This window comes from Apis mellifera, linkage group LG11, assembly GCF_003254395.2.
Source record: "Apis mellifera strain DH4 linkage group LG11, Amel_HAv3.1, whole genome shotgun sequence".
In the NCBI taxonomy this organism is placed as follows: Eukaryota; Metazoa; Arthropoda; class Insecta; order Hymenoptera; family Apidae; genus Apis; species Apis mellifera.
Genome location: NC_037648.1, coordinates 7,380,002 through 7,404,377, shown reverse-complemented (window position 1 = coordinate 7,404,377; position 24,376 = coordinate 7,380,002). Strand labels below are relative to the sequence as shown.

Sequence of the window (24,376 nt, the reverse complement as noted above, 5' to 3'; positions counted from 1 at the left end):
ATTGTGGAAAGGGGGCGAAAAGGAACTCTATTTCTTTTTCTTTTTTTTTTCCTTTTTTTAGTTTTAGTTAGTAAGCAAAGTAAATTTGGAAAATTTTTGAATTTATTGAATTTATTTATTATTTCGATGAAGGATTTTGAAATGTATCTTTTATTTATTGTGTGGTGTGTTAATATTAAAATTTTTTATAATGGAGGATATGGTACTTATTGGTTGATTCAAGAAAGCTACTATTATTAGAAACAACAAATCCATACCTATTTGGTTTAATATAAACAAATCTATAGTTTGGAGTAATAAGTTGAAAGCAAACCCGAGTGTTAATTTAGGGAAGAGCGATTTAGGGAAGGAAATATATCGCGAGCTTTTTATCAACTGTGGTGTATTCGTTCGCCTACTGTTCCTGATGCTATCGTGCCCTATTATCAAATCAAAATGATCAATCATCGGGGTCAATAGCGAGGGGGGATAGGAAGTTTGCTTTCTCACCGGCGCGAGGCAAACACAAAAGGCGACAGCCAGTTTTCAAGAGGGTCCGGTAAAAGGCGGCAGAAGTCACCGAGGGCGGGCTTTAAGGGAGGGAAAGGTGAGGGTAAAATTCGTTCTCGAGCCTGGCGTGAGCAAATACCGGGGATCCTCCGCGTAATCGGCGTCCATCGATCATGCTTCGACAATGAACTTAATATGATTTCACGTCGAACTCGAATTCAACGTTCCAGTGATCATCGTCCCTTATTACGCGAACGTGATTGACCGTTTTTGACCGTTTGTCGAGGGAAAATTTTGAGAAAAATTTTCGTTTCGTCATCTCGTCCACTCTTATACCTTTTTCAGGGAAAAATCTTTTAAATTAATGTCAGAATCGAGGAATAGATATTTAAATGTATCTGAACAGGATGATCGATGTTAATATCGTAAAAGGTTTTTATATATTTTTGCTGCAAAAAAGTTTGAAATTAAATTAAATTAAATAGTTAATCGTTGTATCACGAGTGAAAAGAATATGGAATTTTTATGGAAAAAGAAAATAGTAGTACATTATTTGGTTTATGAAATGTATCAAATAGAAGAATAATGAAAAAGAATCAAATATTGCTTTTCTCATTTTGTCATATTGATTAATCATAACATATTTCATTTTTAAAATCGTCAAATTATTTATTATCTACTTGAAATTTTTTGAAATTTAATACATTGTATCAATAAACAAAATAATAAATTAATTCAAATCTAAAATAATAATATTTTGAAATGAAACTTAATTAGAATTATTGATTTATTAATTTTTTTTTCATTCTGACAAAAGATAAAAGATTCAAAATTTCTTTTTTAATTTATAAAAACATCCGATATTCCTCATAATACTTGTCGCAAAATATCAACAAGCGAGACATTTGATCGAACCAACCACAAAAAAAAAAAAAAGAACCGAAACAAGTGAGCAAACGGAACCGTATTGACATTTCATAAAAGGAAATCTTCAACGTGTAACCTTCAAACTGCACAAAAGATCCTAAGCTAATCAGCCTCGTCCCTTACGAACAAAGCAGGCCGAACAATCCAGTAACGCGCGCACACCAACCTAACGAACAAATAAAAATCCCTTCCGCGTATTACGTTTTCCGGCGCATTAGCCGCGCACAATGGTTCCGGTAAAAGGTAGAGCGGTAATGGTACGCAACGTAACGAGATCCAAGAAAAAAGACAAACAATTTCCCCCGCGTGGTCGAATATAAATAAATTCAACGTTGAGAACATTGTGTCGCTTGTAAACATTCGAACTGTGTACAAGATGGAGCAGAATGGTATTTCCATCGACTAAGGAATAATTCTATATACGCGAGAATATTTCTTTTTTTTTGAAGAAACTTTCCAAAAAACAAATCAAATTTGAAAATGTTTTAATCATTTAAAATTCGTTTAGAAAGTAAAATTTCAAATATATGTTTTAAGATTTTAAATGTTACAAGAAAAGTATTATTATATAAACTTTTATATAGTGAAATAATAATTTTAAATGTAACAAAGATTTTGATTAATATTTCTCTCGTTTAATTAATTTATCGAAAAGAAAGTGATGATAATATAGTGAGAAAAAATAGAAAAGAATAGCTTCGAATCATTTCGAAAACTTTTTCAGCAATCGTTGGTAAATTCGTTGGACGAAATGGATTCGTTCCATTTAATATAATATAAATACGCGCAAATTTTTCATCGATCCTCCCCTCCCCGTCAAATTTTGGAAACGAAACTGGAGAAAGATTGGGGAAAAAAGCATTCGTGTTGGCGCATGCGCGACTCTACACCCAACACGAAGAAACACGAAGGATAAAAAGAACCAGGAGAAAAAGAACTGCCAAACTCCACGTTTGATTTTTGGTTTGCATTGCTGCTCGCCGGCCCGGAAGAAAAGCCTTTAGAGAATTTTTCCAGCTGGGAAACCCGGTCGAATATATTCCTCGGGCACCGGGTGGCCGGCCTCTATTCAATCCGCGCTCTTTCATTTCCGTGATTGCTGTTTTAAATAATTGCATCTCTATACCTCCTCCGATCACCTCCCCCCCCCTCCTCCCTATCTCGACTCGTTTGCGCAAAATATTTGAAATCGGCCTCGAGCCCAATCCCTTACCCCCCCTCCCATTCAACGTCCGCGAATTCGTCTGTTTTTCATCATGTACCGACGGGTGGTAACTCGCGATTTTTAATTAAATCCCTAGGGTCCCTAGGCCGAGATCAATGAAAAGAAAAATGTTGGCACCCGGTCACGAGGCGCGCGACACGTTGCCAAAGGAGATTCTATAAAAATTGGCTATCGGCCCGCGCGAACGATCGAGGGGGGGGGAGGAGGAGGAGAAGGAAAAAAAAAAAAAGTCATTTACGGGATTGAAATGGAAATTCGATCGGGTACCCGTGGAAATTCTATTCGTATACGAGGCTTTCTACTTTGAACGCGTTCTGTTATATTCGTTTGGATCGAAGCGAATTTGATGGTCGGTGAACTTTTTTCCTTTTTTTTTTCTTTTCTTTTCTTTTCCTCTCTCCCCCTTCTTTCCCTCTCTTCCTTCGCGCGAATTATAATGATCGTTACGAGAGGCGACGCGAACAACGGCACAACGTGGCAACGATGGAAAATTAGAAAGGAAAGTTTCGAGGGTGTCGAGGTTCCCTCGCTTTTGGATATTTTTTTTTAACGAGCAGCTCACGGGGGAAAAAAATATCATATTTCTGTAAAGGCAGCCGTTCGAAACTGTCCCTTATTCCCTCGCTCCCCTTGGAGCTTTCTTAGCCGCTATCTCGATTCGGCGAATCGATCGATCGTCTTGGTATCCTCCCTCTCGTCTATTGTCGTCGAACGTTGGCCCTGAGGGTGAAGTGAGGAAAACTGGTGGAAAAATTTACATCCTCGATTGCGACAGTATGTTTGGGAACGACTTGGGAGCAACGTAACGAGAAATTGTATGGAAAACAATTCTTGTGCCGTTTATTTGAATGGAAAATAACTAGTTTGAAATTCTTACAATTTTTATTATTGTCAAAATTATTATACTTGTATCGTTTTTACGATAAATAAAATAATCACATTTATAATCTGTATTCTGGTATTCTAATAAAAAGAAATAAATTAGTGAAATGAACTTGAAATGAGAATATTTTAATATTAATTTCAAATAATGATTTCTCTCGATATTTATTTTATAGTTCCTCCAATCATCCAATACAATAAACAATAAAAAATTCATTAAGTAATATCAATCTTCCTTTCTGTTTATATCTTTTTCCTTAATCTCAAACGTGAACTCTCGAATTGCTCCTCGTTACAAATACTCAATCGAGTATTTTGAGTATTAAAAATATTAAAAAAAGAAAGAAATTCGCTTAACACATCTTTCACACCTCTTTCATTCCTAACCTCAAACGAATAAACTTAAATCCAACAAACAATGCCTATTCCATTACTATCAACGCTGAAAATATGCTGAAAATATTAAAAAGAAAAAAGAGCATGGTCATAGCAGAGGACACAAAAACCATTCGGAATTATTTACCATCCCAGTTGGCGATCGAGGCGGCGATCGAGGCGGCGATCGCGGCCGCCGATCCGGAGCGGTTTCGGGGCCCCGTTTCATCAGCTCGCCGTTTCCGTAAATCATGCGAGGAGGCATCCTTTCGCTTTTATTCCGCGGCCAGACAGGGAGAGAGAGAGAGAGAGACGGGCGAGAGAAGAAAAAGGGTCGAAAGAAAGCGTGGCCAAAAGAACGGGGGAGGGACGAACGAGGGCCAAAGGAGCACACAGCTCTCGGGGCAAGAAAAAAGGCGATCCTCGGGGGGAGGAGGAGGAGATCACGAACCGGCAGGGTGATCTCGCGATGGAATTTAGTTAAACAGTCGTCGTTGTTGAACGACGACGACAACGACGACGACGAGGACGTTGCTCGAGGTCTACCCGGGTGCTTAATAAAAATCGAAGTCGTTCGTTGCTCCCCCCATCCTCCCTCCTCTCACACGTTCGTTCTACGTCGATGAAGAAGAGAGAGAGAGAAAAAGAGAAGGAGGGAACCGAGCGAGCGACCAACACTGGTACCCCCTCGGCTGCTCTCTTGCCTGTTCCCCTTACACGGATTTCACGTGGAAGCGTGTGTCTCCTCGTGGCTACACGTGTGTCCCTCTCGTGTCGTTCCGCGACGGTACACGCTCGCTCGCTCTTGTGTGCGCCCATCCATCCGCACACGTACGGATCTATGCGGCCATGTTGGTGGACGCGCGCGCGCGAGCGCCTCTCCTCCTCCTCCTCCTCCTCCTCCCCTCTCCTCTCTCCGTTCGGCCAGCGAGTACGGTAGCGATACGTTTCTCCGACAAATAAATAAAACGAAACCGTAAGCGAGGGAATAAAATGTGATTTACAACGGTGGAAAGACAATGGCCGAGGCTCCGCACGATAATGTATGCGGATGGCGCGGACTGGTACCCGGGGATACCCTGACTTCTGATTGGTCGTGCCCCGACGCCACCGCTACAACGGAAAGCGATAAATAACTACGAGCAGATAAAACCTTTCTTTCTGCCTTGGGCTTAGCCTGGCCACTCTCTCGCATCGGGGCTTAGCACTCGAGGCTTCTCCTCTCCTCTCTTCTCTTCCTTCCTCTCTCTTTTCCACTTCTCTCTACTCCTAACCTAACCTCTCTTTCCGTTTCATCTCTCTCTGTCCGTCTGTCTGTCTGTCTCGTTCTCGTTCTCGTCTCCTCACCTCCGCCGCTCTCCTTTCTCGCTTTTCCCCCTCCCCCCTTTTTTCTTTTCTTCTTTTCTCGCCGTTGTCTCTCCTGTTGCCGCTTCCATCGACCGATTTCGAATCGTAAAGGCCGGTTCGCACGAATCACGACACCCGCCATCCCCTTCCTCTCTCTCGTTTCCCACCCCAATCGGATACAGCCAGTCGTATTTTTTTGGGTTTATTTTTCTTTTTTGTTTTTTGTTTTTTTTTGGTTTTTTTTTCTTCTTAATCTCTCTCTCTCTCTTTCTCTCTTTCCTTTTGGCGGAGTTTTTCGAGGTTAGGTCAGGCTGGACGGGGATCTAGATTCGCGGAAGGGTACATTTTTGTCGGCGCCTTGTCGAGTTTTCAGACACCCGACTTCCTTGGAACAGAGATATCACCGGAGGAGTGGCTCTGGGTGATTTGAACGGAAGATCGAGAATGTCGTGTCGCTTATTTTATTCCTCGCCGCGATTCCTTTTTTGCTCGCTTTGCGACCGAGTCACTGGCTGTAAACTCGGGTGATAGCGAAGAGTAGTAAGATTTGGAAGAGAAATCGCTGTTTATGAAGGCGTAGAGATTTGTTGCTTGAATAATAGCAGAAGAAAAATAATTTTTAATACGATGTAGAAGATAACGTGTCATTGTAAATAATGTAAATATCTTGAAGAAAATGAATATAAAGCGATTTTTCAATTTTCAAAAAAACTTTTAAACAAAACTAAATACAACTTCTCTGAATTAACACAAATCCTAATTTTCAATCATTAAATTTTTCTTAGGCAACAAGAATATTATATATAGATCGATTAAAAATTTTCTTATCTCAGAAATTCTATCGAAATAAAAATTATTATTACTGTTTTAATAACTCTCTAAATAAATTCTATTGTAATACTTGATATAAAATTCAGAAACGAGAGTACAATCGATCTCTAATGCCCGTTGAACCCCAACCAACCAACGTGAATCAATCACGATTAATGATTGCTCGCTTTAATTTTCTTTTCTCGTCTCGAGCCTGTTTTCTCCGCAATCGTGAGAACCGTACAATAGGGTTGCGTACGATTCCTTTCGAGTAGCAATGAAATCGTATCGAGGGTTGCGAACCAATGCCCCGATTCGACGCGTACCGCGGTTTATTAACATCCTCCATCGATTTTATATGCGCGCACCATGGTTAATTATAGGTTGCGTTACCCTTGTGCCGATACTTAACTACAGTGTTGTACCCGGCTCGGGTGAATTATTTCTCTTCGTGCATACTCGAAGATTTACGAAGTTCCATGCAAAAACTGTAACGCCTCGATACCATCATTATACGCGTATGTTCGTGGATAACGGGGGAAGAAAGAATAAAAATAAAACCCTAATAGGTATCATTTGCCCAGTTTTTTTAATTAATTATATAGTTTTTTCCTACCACAATTTTGTACCCCGGTTAAGCGTGGTAACGACGTCACGGTGTTTTAGAGTTGTTTGAACGAAATTGAGAGTCATCTTTGCTTTTTAAGGGATCGCTGTTATTATTGCACGACATGTTGACCGTAAATTATAGTTACCGCTGTTAAATATAGAACGACGACTTTCTTTTTTTCTTTTATTTATTTATTTATTTTTTTTTTTTGTGTTGTAATATTTTACGGTAATATATTATAGTTTCTATTTCGAGGATATTACAATTTTTCGCATCGAGAAAGTAAATTATGTAAATGTGATGAAATAAAAAAAGGAATATTTCATATACTTTAATATTTTTCAGTCGTCTAAATAAAATTCTGATATCGTTTCAATTATAATAATTTTTCTCTAGTAGTAATTTTTTTCCTTCTTGTTCTTCTGATTGTAATTCTTAGATGAAGTTCGATCTTTTAATAAGCATGTCTTTATTATTCAAAAAAGGAAAGATCCGAGTGAAAAGTATTAAAATACACGTGGCTTTTACATGACACTTGCTATTTTATCCCATACGCAGAAGAAACTAAGCTTAATTCGTTTAAAGAAATCATGATAATTTTCATATTTGAAAGCTTTAATTTATAATTACACGAAATAATTTTAAAAATTCTAAACTAAAGTTTGATTCATATTTATTCTTTCTGTTCATGCGAAAATATATCACGATTTCTGCTTAACATTTTTCTTCGAATTTTATATAAAAGAATATTTAATAACCAAATTGTTCGATTCGATCGATTTTTTTTTCATTGAAAACGAATACAATTATTTATTATACCTCAAACGAAAGATTCAAGATTTTAATTAACAATTTACAATTACTTTTTTAGAAATGTAAAATATTTTTTTTTTTACAATAGAAAAAAATACGTTTGATTTATCTTCTACGATAAACGAAAAAAAAGAAGAAATACATATACAAGGGTGGAACAACGAATCAATTAAATAATGTGACAAAGAAAACAATTTATTACGTAACCAGCATAACATAAAGCAACATGCAAAACAATCGAGCCACGAGAGTACATATAATATAAACTTTCACGCTTATCAAGCTGCACCTACGTGTTCGCCATCGACGCATTCGATACTCTCCATACCACTTTCCTACCAAATATAAATCACGGTGCCACGAAAGTGTCCACGGCCGTGCTGAGCCGGCCTCCGCGTGCCAGGATCGAGAAACAACAATCGACCATAACGTGACCCACCAACAACAATATTATTGATCTCTACTACTTGAACGATCAACGTCCCGATGTTTATCGTCCGCCGAAAAACCGGCCACGAACACACCTCACCTCGTGGCGGTCGGAACGAAACGGCTGTAAAAGAATTCCAATTGCGACGGAGGCGTCGGTTTCGAGGTGAAAGAGAGTCTGGCCTGCTCTGTGGTTTCTTTCAATCGGTTTACGAGATTAGCTATAACCGATAAACGATTCTTCTTTTTTTTCTTTTCTTTTCTTTTTTCTTTTTCCTTCCTTTTCTTTCTTTCTTTCTTTTTCTTTTTTGTGAATAGAGAAAGAAGAAAAAAAAAAGAAATTCTCGAGTCGTTTAATTGCTCGCTTCTAATCTCTTTAAATCTATAAATTGGATTAGTATTCAATTTTTCTGGAATAGAATTTTTGTTAAACTTGATTTTTTTTTTTTTTAGGATTGTAAAACTTAGAATTCTTTTTTTTTTTTTTTGGGAATAGAATAAAGTAAATAATTGTTTGTTAGAGTCTCTCCGCGATTTCTGTGCGATTCCGTGAAATCAAGTCCCGATCCCATTTTTCCTTTTTGTTTTTCAAATTATTTCGTGTGTTAAAAAAAAAAAAAATTAATAGATTGCATCACGACCGAATAAAACACCAAATGCTTGTGATAGTTTCAGCGGTGCAAGTAGACCACGCAGGCCAGGTTCTCTCCCAGCCTCAGTCGCGTCCTGGCCATCAACAGGTCAGTAACAACGATGAATATTCTTTAAAATTTTGGGTGTAGATAGATTGTGACGATCGCACGATTGTGCGACAGAATAATAATTGTCTGACTTGAGAGATAGATATCTTGGATAAAGGAGAAGATTTAATATTAACCCTTAAACGATTTGCACGTTTAAATTGTGCAAATAATAAACAGAAAAAGTTGAATATTAATGCGGATGAAAAATTATCTTTTCTATTATTCTCATTCGTGGTTCGATTGTTAAAAGATATTATTATATTAATTGCCATATTAATATGGAATTAAATATTGTCTATAATATTGTTACTGTTCTAATTCTTGCATCGATATTTGAATGAATTGATAAACAGGAATAGGTTCAATATTGAGACACAATGGAAAGATTGTAATATTTACTTTTCCTTCGATGTATTCAAATCATCGATCGAATTTAATGTATGTGAAGTTTGAAGAATTTAATATTCGTAGCTTGAGGCGTGGGCTAAAATATTGTTAACGTTATAGATTTTAATTCAATGGAAAACGACGATGATGGTGGTAATGTACAAGTGATAACGTAGATAAGTGTGCGCAAATTGCACGACACGTGTTTCACTCGTTTGCAGATACTATCGTTTCTGTGGCTGTATTGACGTCTGACACGAGCAGACTTTTTGAATTGTGGATACACAGATGGAAATTCTTGAAAAGAAAGGAGAAAATATATTAAAATTTAATTTTTAATTTGGACAACGTACTCGATGGTTCGTTTACTCGAACAGGATATCCTGTTTGAAATCTTGAAAAAAGATGGTATATTGTTATAATATAATATGAAGATTCTGTTGAAAATTTCTGGTTATAGTATAAATTTGTTGTATCGAATTAGTGTAATATTATATAATCATAAGAATATTATGACTACAATTTTTAATTTTTACTATTTTTATTATTTCTAATTATTAATCTTTCATTTATAAATATTTCATAAGAAGGATATTATTTCTTTCAATTCGAATTTAAATAGAAATTATAGTTAGAATTACAGTTTAAATATAATATGTTTTTAAGCCTATAATTTTTTACAATTATTTTATAGTATCTGTTAATTTCTTATTTTGAAATATAAATTCAAGTAATATCTTATCTTTTATTATATTCTATTATAACAGATATATATAAAATAGTAAAATTTCAAATATGTATAGTTAATAAAATACTCTTTGCTATTAAATTTTGTTACCAATATGTAATTACTTGCAATTAGTTATGTTATTATCATATCATTATAATAGCTATGACTTTTATTCCTATAAAATTAAATCTATCCAAAGAGAATTTATAAATAGTTACGACTATTTATTATATAATAAGTTATGACCATTTATTTAAAAAGACTTTTTTCCTCTTATTAAATCTTATTTCAAACAGGCCAATAACAATTAGAACCGATTATGTATTCAGAAAAGAAAAGAAAAAAAAAAAGAAAAGAAAAGAAAAAAACCAATATGTTAACTGCATCATAATGGTGGTTACATCACAAATTCTTAATACAAAATTTCTATATGAAACCTCGACGAAGTAATTACAACACTGTGCAATTATTTATTTAATAGTCCATGAAAAGAGAAAGTCATAGAACACGTTTCTTCCATTGTTACGTGATTCTAATTCTTTGTTATCGTTTACATAAAATATATCTTAGCAGTCATTTCAATTTTTTCCTTTCGAAATATCGAGCATTTTATGCAGAAATGGGACAAGTTGTACAAGAAATTTATAAAGAAACTTGTCAAGGATTAACCAACTCTGAAAATTTACTCTCGATATGTATCGCATGTTACATATTAAGGGAATTATTATTTAATATTTAGAATAATGGGAACATTTTTTTATGTAATAATAAAAAATAGTAATAAATAATAATATAAATAAATATCGTATTATTCAAACTTTTTAATATTTTTCATTTTTTCTTTCTTTTTAATAAAGTCAAAAATATAAATTTAAAAAGATAAATTTAGAATTGAAAATTGACTTAAAATAAATAATCTTACATGTTCATTTAATTTAAATTTTGTTCAAATTAAGAAAAATAAATACATCATTATTTAATTTCATTGATTCATTCATTTCATAATTTCAAAATTTAAAAATATAAATCTAAATATCTAATCAATAAAAGCAAATAAAATAAAAATGTTTACAAATAAATTCTTGGTAAAAATTTTTTTACCAATTTCAATTGATATCTATCCAAAAAAAAAATTGATTTTAAACTGAAATAAAATCCATTTTATTTCTAAAAAATTCTATCAACTTGTTCTTCATCACTGATAATTCAATTTTAATAAAATACGTATCAGATATGATTTGCTTTTTGGAGCAAGCCATATATGTACAAATATTTCCATCATTTACATAAAATATGCAAAATATACGCGATATGAAAAAGATATATTTACATGAAAATGCTTCATACTCCATTTATAACGCAACAACAATGAACGATGCTTTAAATTCTCATAATTAATTTCCCCTTAACGTATCCCCGCACACACAAAACAACCATTCTGTGTCTAGTTTTCCCGAACCCCAATCATATCCAACTTTTTTTTTTTCGTCCTCTCTATATACCTCGTATTACCTCCACCTCGACTTTTTTCTTCGCGTGCAAAATTAGTCGAATTAGCTGCCTGAGCTACCCTCCAATGTTTTCCTTGTTCTACCGTCTTGTTGTTGTCGTTCCTCTTTTTCCCTTCTCTTCCTCTCTCTCTCTCTCTTTCTCTCTCCAACAAACGAAACTCTAAACCCACACGGTAACCTTGTTTTGCGAGCACAAGTTTTTCACCCTCTTCATTTTTCCATTCCACTCGAGCATACCTTCCACTCACCCTCCATGCAAATGAGAGTATCGCGGATCTTCCCCGTGCCAAGGGCTGATCCCGTTTTGGAAACGAAACACTCGACGCAGAATGCCTTTCTTTGTGGCTTTGTTAGATTTCTCTGCTTGTTTCTCAAGGGTTCTGATTAAACCCTGTCGCGTGCGGAAAGGGTTATTATTGGGCATTATGGTTAAACAATTTGTGGATGATGAATGAAGGTTAAGGAGGGAGAAGGGATGAATTTGAGACATGTGATCTCTCGTATGAGCAATCTGAGTTAAGATAAGTTTTTAGGAATTTTAATATTTTAATGATTTATGAATAAACAGTATGAAAAATATTATATTCGATTACAGAGGATTGATTATTAAAGATGAAAAGGAAAAATAAAGTTAAAATATTTATGTAAATTTAAATATTTATACCAGATTTGTATATTATATTATGTTATATAATTTGTATAAATTTAAATTAAACTCCACATTGTTTTTAAACTATGTACATTTATAGTATGATATATTTTTTCAAATAATTTTTAAAATAATTTCAAAAATTGGTTTTAATCTGATTTATACTCACATATATATATATAATTAATATACAATTTTATCAAAGTTTATTTTTTAACCAACTTCCAAGAACAAATTCTAAGAACAAAATATTGTTATTTATCAATTATTAATTATTTCAAATATTCATGAGTCAGTTAAATGCATTTTTGTATTAAGGCCGTAAAAATCGTTAATCTTCCAAAAAAATTATGTAGCACCTTGACAAAAGATAAAAATCTCCGTTTTAATTCACCCGCCATACATTGGAACAATGGTATTATAAGAACGGAGAAATAAAAGAGATGATTAAGCGTATAAGAATAAACTCGATATGAGGTCTGCCAAGCGTCACCTCGACCCTTAACACGACCCAGAAACCGTCAAAGTCTGCCCGTTGTCATGTAGATTCGTAATCTTCCGCATTGTGCCAAACAATGGAGGCATTCAGCCTCGGGGAATAGTGTGAATGCTTATTAAAATCATTGATAGTATCCGTGTTTAGCCTTTTTCGAAACCTTTGCTCGTGATCGAACACAAAAAAAAAAAAAAAATCCACATCGTTACAATGAAAAGTGTCGACAAAGAAAAACTGAATTTTCTCTGATGATAATTAATCGTCTAAGCGTTAAAATTACAGAACTTTAGGTGAATCTTCAAGCTCTTTTGTTTGTTCCTTCGAGTTTCCTTTTCTTTTTGGAAAGGAGAATTTCAATGCAAATGCATTGAAGGAATTAATAAATATTAATTTCAATATTGAACATAACTAATTTCTATGCTTCTATGTTCTTTATCAATGAGAATTGGAATTTTATCTATAATTTTTATTCTTCTTTGAAATTTTTTCGTATAAATGTTCGAAGGATCCACGAAACAGGAAGAGAAATGCAAGAAAGGATTACTTTGTGCTTCATCCAGAATTACAATTAAATCTTAAACTTAATCATATGATGATTAAAATTTACATAATCACATCGAACTTTAAATTCTCATTTACTAAAAATCATATCAAATCAAATTTTGAATACCTGGTTAAAAATTTTCGACTGGAAAATCGTGATATATAATCAATGGAACAAAATAATAATCAGAAGATTAAAATTAATTTTCAATCGTTTCGTGAGAATCGTTTATGAAACGTCGGTGGATTTCTGAATTCAAAATCTCGACAAGTGTCGATGGAAAATGAAGCTTGACGGTAAAAGCCGTGAAAAATTATCGGAAAGAAATATTTTCATGGTGACGCGAAAATGGTGAAAGCGAGCAAATGATATGATTATTTTATTGTACCGAGAAGATAAACTGTCTGATCGATATCTAAAGGCGAAACCCCCTCGTATATGCAGTAACAATGCTGCACAACTCGACTACTCAATGATTTATAACCCCACTTATGAACCAAATCGATTTCTCTCGAAGGTACTATCCTGACGCCTACACGCTCTTTTAATAGGGATAGATTCGAGTTATCTTCTATGAAAATAATCCTTCCACTTATTTTTCGCGCGCAAAATCTTGGAAATATAAATTCCTCCCCTCCTAATGTTCCGATTCATCGAAGAATATTCATCGATCGTGTGAAATATGGAGTTGCGTCTAATATCAGGTTAATTTCTTTTCAATAGATTTTTCATTTTTGGTATTTCTTTATCGTAAGAGATATCGTATATTAAAATAAACAACTAACACATATTCTTTCTTAAAAAAAAATCTTCCTGACTTAAACTCGTTAATTTTCTGAAAAAACTTAATCCATCTGAAACATTTTTATCGACATCGTTACATATTTATAAACAATCGAACAAATATATCTTCGAATAATATTTTCCTCGCTCGTTACTCGAGGATAAACACAAAATTATCGATCAAACCAAGAGGAGAGAAAAGGAAGGAGGAACGGAAAGAAGCCATCCGAAATTTAACTCACGTCGACGTGTTCTCATCGCCGATTCCTCGCCTGAAACCCGAGCCACGACCCTTCAATCACACACCGTTCTAATAAACGTTTCACAAAAGGATTCTTTTTTTTTTTTTTTAAAAAGCGGAACGGTATCCAATTATCGCCTGGTCACGACATCCGATCGTGCTGGAATTGCAAAAATAAAATTCCCCCTTTATAGGATACAGCCTTCCTCGAGCGACGGTGGGGGGGGGGGGCGGAAGGAGGGGCGGGGGATGCGGTGTCAAGAAAGCGGAAAGTCCGATAATGAGACGTCCTCGCTTTGAAGTTGGAACCCGATCGCCTTCGAGACGTTCGATCGGCGAGAAATGAGGCGTGCCCTCGATGAAGAGGAAGAGTTGAGAAAGGGGTGGTGGTGAAATAAAGGCTGTTAGGTGGAAATTACTCTTTTTTCTGGAAAATCACGTGCCTGCTGCTCGCGATGTCGTATCGACTAAACACTGTGGGACACGTTCGAGGACGACAGACGACGATGGAGCGTGAAAACGGCGTTTCGAAACGCTTCCATCTTCCTTCCTTTCCTTTCCTCGATTCCACCCCTTTCGAGGGGTGGGGCAGGGAGGATCTCGTGACTAATACTCGGCCGTCCCTGGCTGGGACCAACGGTGCTCCACCGGTGTATCGAAATGTCATGGCGGAGATATAGGAAAAAGGGTCGTCGTCCGGATTTTAAATAGCAATGACGGTAATTGCTCGGTGGAAATAGTCTCTGTCCTTTTTCCAATCCCCGTAGACTGGAATTGTGTGTCTGGCAGAGTGAAGCTGTGCATATATACGATAAAAATGCAACGATATCGATATTATGAATTAATAAAACGATAATTAATAAAAATAATAATAATATTTTATAATAATAACAATACCATTAATTCAAAAATTGAATTAAATTTTATTCATCTATTTATTCATATTCATTCAAATTTACAATTTTATTAATTAGTATAAAATTTTAACATAAATTTAAACTAAATTATTAAATTTATAAGTATTTATTATCGAATTTTAATCGAAGATAAAAATAATATACGTAAAAGTTTCGTATACGAAAGAATAAGAGAGAGAGAGAGAGAGAGAGAAAAAAAGGAAAAAAGAGATATGCACGCATGATTATTTTATCGAGTGGTGCGTAGCGGGTCAGCACCTGCTTGCAAAGACACGATCGCAAGGGCGAATGACCGTCGCCTCACGTTGTCCAAGGTTACGGGCCATCCATCCCTGACCCTGCCACGCGTCCACCCCCTTTGGAAAAAAAAAAAAGAAAGAAAGAAAGAAAAAAAAGGAACTGTAATGATCGTTCGTGACATAAAGCTATTTTTTGTTTCGACGCCTGCTATTCGTAAGAACTGGCAGGAATTGCGGGCCGCAACGCAAAACCATACAAAGAAACTATGTAATCGGAATACATTTACGAGAATCACCGTGGGGTGAGCACGGATCCCCCATACTTCCGATAATAACGGGTGTTCGTGCAAAGGGGGAGAATGTAGGAGAACTAATTCACCACCCCCGTGTCCTGTGAACGAGCGACCGCTTAAAACGAAGGATTAATAAGGGTGATGCGGTAGTTCGTGTAGATGCGCGTTGATAGTAATTGACAGGGTTGAGGAAAATAGATTCTTTCTTTTTTTTTTTTTTTTTTTTCTTTTGAAACGAACAAATGAAAATAGATATTTTTATTTCTATACGGTATATGTTTCATATATATGGTTTTATTTTAATAGTGATTCGCATAAAGAATATTTGGATTGAATTTGAAATTTGTAAAATGATTTATATGTTAAATGGAATAGTTTTTTTTTTTTTTTTAGTTTGTTTTAATATATAATAATATCTCAAATTTTATGAAGCTTTGGTAGTTGACTGAGAATAAAATTAAAAGTTTTTATTATAATTAGAGTATATTGAAAAATAATATATTTTGTTGTCTTCTCACAAAACTTTATAACTTAAGTGTCTTTATTTGAATTTATTATTATTAATGAATGTATCTTAAAATTATTAAATAGTTGAACATTTGTACATCTCAAAGTTGTAAATAATTAAATTAAATTAAATGATAATACAAAATTATGAAACTCGTCAACAAAATTAAAATACATTTATCAAATCTGTATATCAATAAGAATTTCAAGCTCATGTTGAAGCTCCTTATTATGGATCTATAATTTTCAATTATATTAAAATTAAGTGGATATGGAATATTAATAATTATTTATAAGAATGAATTTATTTGAACTCAAAAAATTCTAGTAATAATTAATTCTTTTGGAGTTTTAATTTTAAGATTAATATGTTTATCTCAATTTGATAATATAAAATCAATTTTGAACTGAAGGATTTATATGCGATAACAATAAGATCAGACACATTTCAGAAATATTTGTAAACGTTTAAAAAAGAATGTTTCAAATTGCTCACAAATCCTTTCAAGTTTTGCGAATTATATTATTATGTAACGCAAGAAGAAACTTTCGAATTTATAGAAAATTCCCCTCGCAAAGTTTTGTCATCGAAGGGAATGAATAATTGATATTGAGGCGTGACGTGGTTATTTTGAAAAACAGAATGTTATTTAATTGCAAAAAAAAAAAAAAAGGAAAGAAAGAAAGGAAGAAAAAAATAACATGGAATCTTTTCCACTGTCATTCTATGCCCCTTTCTTAGGGGCACACGACCTATCATCGACCTACCCTTGCTGGTACCAACCCCTAACCTTACCTCGTCATTACACCTAACTAGTTTAAGTTTATTCGTGCATGACATTGAATAAAATAATAAAATTTCACTTCTGCGACGATAAACTATCAAACTTCGAATGCTCGTGTGTATTCAATATACATAAATGCGTTTATATATAGGGTGTTCCATTTAACACGAATATATTATATTACTAATATAATTATAAATAGTAAATAACAAATATATTAACAATATTATATCATTGATGAGAAAGATATTAAAATTAATAATTCTCATTATGATACAAACATATATATTTTTCAGAATATCAAAATCTGTAATGTTTATATATTTTATATGTTCACACTATATTCCAAATAATAGATAACATTAGCACTATTTTTTTCTATTTTTTCTCAACATTAATTGAAAATATTCTTTCATTTTAAAAATTCATCAATTTATTTAATTTCTCTAACTCTGCTCAAAAAGTTTCTTCTTAAAAAAGTAGGAAATAAAAAATCAAGGTGAAAATGTTAAAATGTTAATTAACCAAATCGAATGCATTGTCAAAAATTGAGAGAGACCATACACGATAAATAAATAGGTCAGGTTTTTATAAAAAAAAAAAATATCGCCACCCCGTACAGCCCATAGACATCCCCTCGAAATACGTTTTTTTCTCTCCCCTACCCTGGGTGAAATGTCCTCACCCACCATCCCATAATTCGACTCTTCTCGCTCTGCGTGCCTATCATGCACGGTTATTAACAAAGAAAAAAAAAAAAAAAGGAAAGAAAAGAAAGGAAAGAAGAGAAGAGGAAGGGAGAGAGGGATATGAGCATTAGTACAACCCTCCCTCCCCTCTCATCGCGACGCCATAAATATAAAAATAACCCTCGCCCCTGGGATAAATTTCTATCATATCGTGCGGGAAAATGTGACGCGTGGAAAATACAATTCGAAACCGACATATGGAGAAATTTCGAGTTCACTCGTTGCCAATGACGAGTGTGTCTCTCTTGGTGACAAAACTTATATAGTTATGTTACTTGTAGAAACTTAAAAAAAAAAGAAAAAGGAATCTTTAATATTTTAAACATATAATTGTATTCGGTAAATGTGTATTTTCCATTATTTTATTGTTTTATAATAGTATACATATCATAGTGTATGTATCATTTAATATAATTTTTATCGTGAAGTATTGGAATTTTGGAAGATTTATAGAGATTTAAATAACAAAATATTTTTTGAACGTATTGTAGTAAATTTTATATTAAAAATATCAAGATATTCTTTGCTTTCTGTATTTATTGAAATTTTTCTATCATTTTAATCCATTAACGATATACAATAATATAATTAATTTAAATTGTACAACAGAAACTTTCACTTTGAAAGTTATATTTTTAGAAAAATATTTTCAAAATTCTTCTCGAAGATAATTTTTGAAGAGATATCAACGATAAATTTTCTTAAAAAGTATACATCAAGTATACGTAAAAAAATAATCGAATTTTTATTGATAAAAATTGTAATTAATTTGAAAGCCCCCCCTCCCCATTGTATAAACTTTTAATTTGGAAGCCACACTTTTAGGAAAACATTTTCGAAGGTCTGGAGATAGGTCGATGGTTGAGTGGCCCCTTTTTTTTTTCACGGTACAAAGGGGCTGGTCCAAGGGTGAAGAAATCAGCCTTTCCACGTGGTTGTATGTGCCGCCAGGGGCGATAGTAAAAAATAACCAAGATATACCGCGTAGCCGGCAGTGCCTCCGGGAGCATAACTCTGCTAATGTATCCCGGTGAAACTTATTCTATGCCTCCCTTCCTTCGAACCCTCGCCAACCCCTGTACCCATCTCCCCGTTAACATAAAGGAGAGCAACCGTCTGTATTAAGATCTACATTCGCCAACAGAGCACAAAGACTGAAAATTGTCTAGCTCCACGTTTTTTGTACGTCGAAACATTTATTTAAATCGTATGGAGGAAATTGAACAATTTTTCAATCTCGTTCAATTTTAGTATAAAGTACAGTATATTGATATAGAATTTTTAAATAGTTGAAGTTGAAATTGTGTCTGAAAAATAATGCAATAAAAAAAAGATATTAATAAATACATAATTTAGACAAAAGAAAATTCTAAAAAATCATTCTATTGCTAATTTATAACAAATTAATAAATTCTATAACCCTATTAAATATAATACTTTTATTTAAATACACTCTCTAAAATTTCTTTTTATTGTTACAAACAAACATTTTCAAAGTTAAATAAAATAATCTCCATCTCTAATATTTATTCCTAAATAAAAAATTAAATCCAATCATCAAAAATTATATACAAATTAATTCAAAATCAAAAAAAAAAAAAATACTTTTCCCTTGTTGATTCCTCAATTCGCCAAAAATTCCCCAATATCTAATATCGTAACTTAAACATATCGTGAAGAAAAGCATCTCTCTGATCAAGTCGTCGAATTAATCCACAGTAATTACAGAAGGCATAAAAACGTCCCTATACAGCATCGAAACCAAACGTTTCCCCGTTTAATTGCCACGATGTAACGGGTGCACGAAAAGAATAAAGGGGCGAGGAGTCGTGGTCATAAACGTGAGTTATGTCAGCTGTTAGATAGTTGAATCTCAGTATTCTGTGGCGCGCTTTAGCTCCGTTAATATCTTCATTACTAAATCATCCCCGCCCACGAGTAACCAACGCGTTTACCCTCCCTGCGCCACCATAGTGTTATAGAGGATCGCGTAGATGGGAATTTCTGGATTCCACCCTAACCATTCTCATCCACGGCACATCGTCTCTTTATACCGGATATCTTCCTTCCTTACGAAATTTTTTATCATTGTATGGAACGTTTCTTGGAGATGTTCGATTTTTAAAAAGAGATTGAATATAATTATGATATAATTAATATCCTTTGATGTCGAATTTTCGATGAGAAGAGAAGCTACTCTTAATTAATTTTGTGAAAAATGAAAAGATATTATATTAAATTGTGTGAAACGAATGATAGAATTCTTAACGCTTTTTAAGAGATGTTCCAGAGATCGATATTTAATTTTGAACGAAATGAAATTTGCAATAAGTTTATTCACACAACGAGATTCGTATAAATGAAACCTTTTCTACAATTCTTCCATCTATACAAATTTAACGGACGTATGAGATAAACGTTAAAGTCAATTTCCTATCGATTCAATGCAAAGATGGAAGTTTTGATCGTGGAATAAAGTATCCTGAAAAATAGGCGACACGTGATCCAGGAGAGAGTTAACGGAGTATCATCGGTGTAAAAATCAAGTATTCCTACTATTTTCCCTCTTGTTCCAGCTACTGTTACGAGAACGCGCTTTCTACCAGGAATTAAACCAACGACCTTAAATTAAACCGTTCATACGGACGGGTCGTAAGGCCTGACACTCGTGATAATTCACGTCGACCCACGTTGACAGCGCTGTCGTGTCGCATACAAATGGCGAAAATTCGTATGGTCGTTACCTTCGTGTAAAATGAGAAAAGAATGAAGGCGAAGAGAGGAGAAAGAGGGAGCCGTCCGTGATGAAGAGAGGCGGGGGGGGAGGGGAGGAATGCGAGAAGAAACGCGTTGCTTCGCTCACGATGGGTAAACATGTGGCCTCCTCTTCGCGATGAAAGTGGACGAATGACAAATAACCTGATGTGACCTTTGTTCCGATGTGTTCCCCGGCTGTTTAATTAACTCTTCGATTTATTAACCCTTTCGTGATAGCGTAACCTTTTTACAATTTTTTAACTTTTTAACGAGACGTTATATCTTTCATTCTTCGTCTATCAAGTTATACGAAATATCTTATCATCGAGAAAACTTTTTGTTTAAATCTAGATTCAACTTAACCTAACTTTTTTTAGTTGTTTATAACCTTGAAGTATATCGAGGTTATCTACGTAATAATATTTTTCTATGCGTGTTAATTTTGCAATAAACCTAACCTAACTTTTTTTAATCTTGAACTTAATTCTTACTAAAAGTGAAAATCAAGGAGAAGTGATGATGATAAATTTCAAAGTTATCGAAACATTTCTAAACCCTTTATAAATAGATCTGTTTTACAATTCATTTTTTTTTTTAATATTCCTTTTCAAGAAAACTTACGTCTACATTTTCCTTCACATCTAGATTCAACTTAACCTAACTTTTTTTAGTTGTTTATAACCTTGAAGTATATCGAGGTTATCTACGTAATAATATTTTTCTACGCGTGTTAATTTTGCAATAAACCTAACCTAACTTTTTTTAATCTTGAACTTAATTCTAACTAAAAGTGAAAATCAAGGAGAAGTGATGATGATAAATTTCAAAGTTATCGAAACATTGCTAAACCCTTTATAAATAGATCTGTTTTACAATTCATTTTTTTTTTTTTAATATTCCTTTGCAAGAAAACTTACATTTTTCTACATTTTCCTTCACATCTAGATTCAACTTAACCTAACTTTTTTTAGTTGTTTAACCTTGAAGTTTATCGAGGTTATCTACGTAATAATATTTTTCTATGCGTGTTAATTTTGCAATAAACCTAACCTAACTTTTTTTAATCTTGAACTTAATTCTAACTAAAAGTGAAAATCAAGGAGAAGTGATGATGATAAATTTCAAAGTTATCGAAACATTTCTAAACCCTTTATAAATAGATCTGTTTTACAATTCATTTTTTTTAATATTCCTTCGCAAGAAAACTTACGTCTACATTTTCCTTCACATTTATGACAAGTTCGTAATAAAAAAGAACGATCGGTATCATCAATCTCTCTTATATAATCACAGCTTTCGATCAGATTTTTAATTCACACGTAGCACAAATCGAGAAGCCACGAGCGAAGAACACGAGCATCGTGAGAAATTAATTTTTCGCTTGAGAGGTTACGACGCCGCCACTTGTAATCGCTAATGAACTGCCGTTTCATTTTACGTTCGCACTTATTCGCCACGCGAGAAACATTAAACGCATAGGGCCACGAAAAACGCGAGCTTCGAGTCAGATACGACAACCTCGACATGCAACTGCACGGGCATGAGCGGTGGGATTTTTATGGGGGTATTCGAGAGGTATTCTGAAAGCTGGTTTAAAACTTTGTGGGCTTGTGCCACTCGTTAAATTAAGTAAAATGTGTTCAGTCAACGTGGATCTGGGAATCGATTCTTTTAAAGTAAACGGCCATATTTAATGTCCATTTTCCTTTTCTTTTTATATATATATATATATATATATATATATATATATATATAGTCTTAAAAAAAAAACAAATGATTTGAAAGTTTCGTAGATGGATGGAAAAGGAAAAAAGACGATAATGATGATATTGAACATCAAATAAAAAGTTAAAATTAAAAATTATATTCAATGTCAAATTATATCAATAATAGTATTTTATACGAAATAGTGATTCGTATAAAATATTAATATCCTTCCGTTTTTAAAACAACTTTTCTTTTCGAAACTTTCAAACTTTCAAGTTACCCGATTTTTATGACTACGTATATAAAATAGATATTAAATATCGTTTACTTTTATTATACCAAATTATTAAATTCAAATCGAATCATTACATAAATACTAATCTACTTTCGAATTCGCGATCAAAATCCTTTTTTATCCAAATTTTAATATTCACCCTTTAAACGCCAAATCGCGAACAAATCTCCCCTCTCGTCATTTTAATTCTCGAAGAAACGGAAGAAGAAGCAGAAGGGACATCGGTTCGGGGCTCATTAAAAACCAGAGTACTTTCTCTGTGAAAGGGCAGAAAGGATCGCGTTAACGACGTGCTCGACAATTAACCCCTGTCCCGACAAGAAGATCCTCTCTCTCTCGCTCTTCCAACTCGGGACAATTAATTAACGGCTGGCCCGGCCGTTTAATTCGGGGCGCAAACGAGTTGGATCCCGGCTTATCGAGAGAGAGAGAGAAAAAAGAGTGAAGAGGAGGGAAGGAGAGGAGCGCGACCATGTACAACAAACCAGTTGCAACCTGTTGCTCCGAGAGATCAACCGGATGGTCGAGCAGGAGGAGGAAGGGTGAATGGTACAGAGGATGATGGCCGTGATCCATCCGGAAGGGGGTGGCAGTGATGCTGCGAGCTGGCAATTAAGCCATCAACCCCTTAATGAATGAACTCTGTGAGCTGGGAACGAGCCCGGCCAACCCCATTAGCTAACTAACCCCGAGTTATTTGCATGCCTGTCGGTTGGGGTGAGTCGCTCAGATTCACCGAGACAATTACCATTGACTTTATGGTCAGGTGCTTAAAGGCTTAAAGAGGAGGATCTGTTAAAGAGGAAAGGAGATTTGGTGATAGAGAAGACGAATTGGACGGGAGGAATGGGGTGATAACGAGGTTTAATTGTAACTTATTTCCTTTCGTTTCTTTTTTTCTTTTTTTTTCTTTTAGAGGGAAATTAATATTTTTTAGGAAATATAAGTTATCTTTTAATTTTGTTATTGTTTTTATAAAATTAATCATTAAATTCAAATTTAAATGTGTAATAATTTGTTTTTACATAATATGTATAAATAATAGGATTTCTGCAACAAAATTAAAGTTGTTTTTTAATTTTATTATTGTTTTTATAAAATTAATCATTAAATTCAAATTTAAATGTGTAATAATTTGTTTTTATAATATGTATAAATAATAGGATTTCTGCAACAAAATTAAAGTTCAATTGTTACAATAAAGTTGTTTTATTAAATATTAAATTAATGGTATGGATAAATTTATTTGTTATATTTTAGGAAAAAGAAATATATTTCAATCGTTTTATTCGATTTAAAAAAAATTATTCGAATATTAATTTCACGTGATAAAAGATATAGTGATAAGATTATATTACTTGAAAATTAAATCATGAAATAAAAAAAGAAACATAATTTCCTTAAGGATAGATATAGTGTCGTTTCATTTCGATGTAAGATTGGAACGCAATATAAACGAATAACAAGCCAGTATTATATCTCAAGGGTGGCAGAAGTGACGAACCGTTTCCGGTCCGGGGTTAAGGAGCATTTAATTAGTACCAGTTAACATAGTCGTCTATCGTCCTGCTCAATTTCACACGCGAGGGGTACCCTTTATGGACACGAAACGGACGATTCCGTCTTGGGGCGTGAAAAACACGATGAGATAGTTCAGCTCTCTGACCACGTGGGTCGCTTTATCTTCGAGGAAGATCTCCTCGGACACAAGCTCGAGCAAATTCCTTTCTCTCGAGGGTTTCTTTCGCGGAGGAAAAAAAAAAAAAAAAAAGAAAAAAGAAAAAAAAGACTCGTCCTCGCGTGTACGCCAAGGTTCTACGCCATTAACTTTAATGCCTCATCTTTTCCGCAAAATTAAAATGTTTACACGCCACTCTTTAAAGCAATTTCAAGTACTCCTCTCTATAATTATAACGATGACGTTGAGTTTACACTCAATGACAATTTAATAGATAAGATAAGAATTTTAATTCTTAATTCTTTGAACGATACGTATCTATTTAGTTGAACTAGTTAACTAATTTTCGAAAATTAATTGTGAAATAAATTTAAAACATCTGAATATTTTTTTGAACTTAATACGGTCGTTAACTTTATTGGTTATATTTTTCTGAACAATTGTTAACCTTCGATAAT

The 24,376-nt window shown here is 33.9% G+C and overlaps 1 protein-coding gene across 9 annotated transcripts in view; it reads left to right on the top strand.

The window, feature by feature from the left end:
- Nucleotides 1–24,376, top strand: part of LOC410304 (zinc finger homeobox protein 4) — a 429,015-nt gene that overhangs the window by 380,280 nt on the left and 24,359 nt on the right. Inside the window, exon 10 of one of the 9 annotated variants that reach the window (XM_006562415.3) lies at nt 8,577–8,647. The exons of the other annotated variants lie outside the window; for them this stretch is intronic. Within the exon in view, the coding sequence (XP_006562478.2) occupies nt 8,577–8,647 (71 nt within the window). The remainder of the gene's footprint in view (nt 1–8,576; nt 8,648–24,376) is intronic. 9 annotated transcript variants of the gene reach the window in all.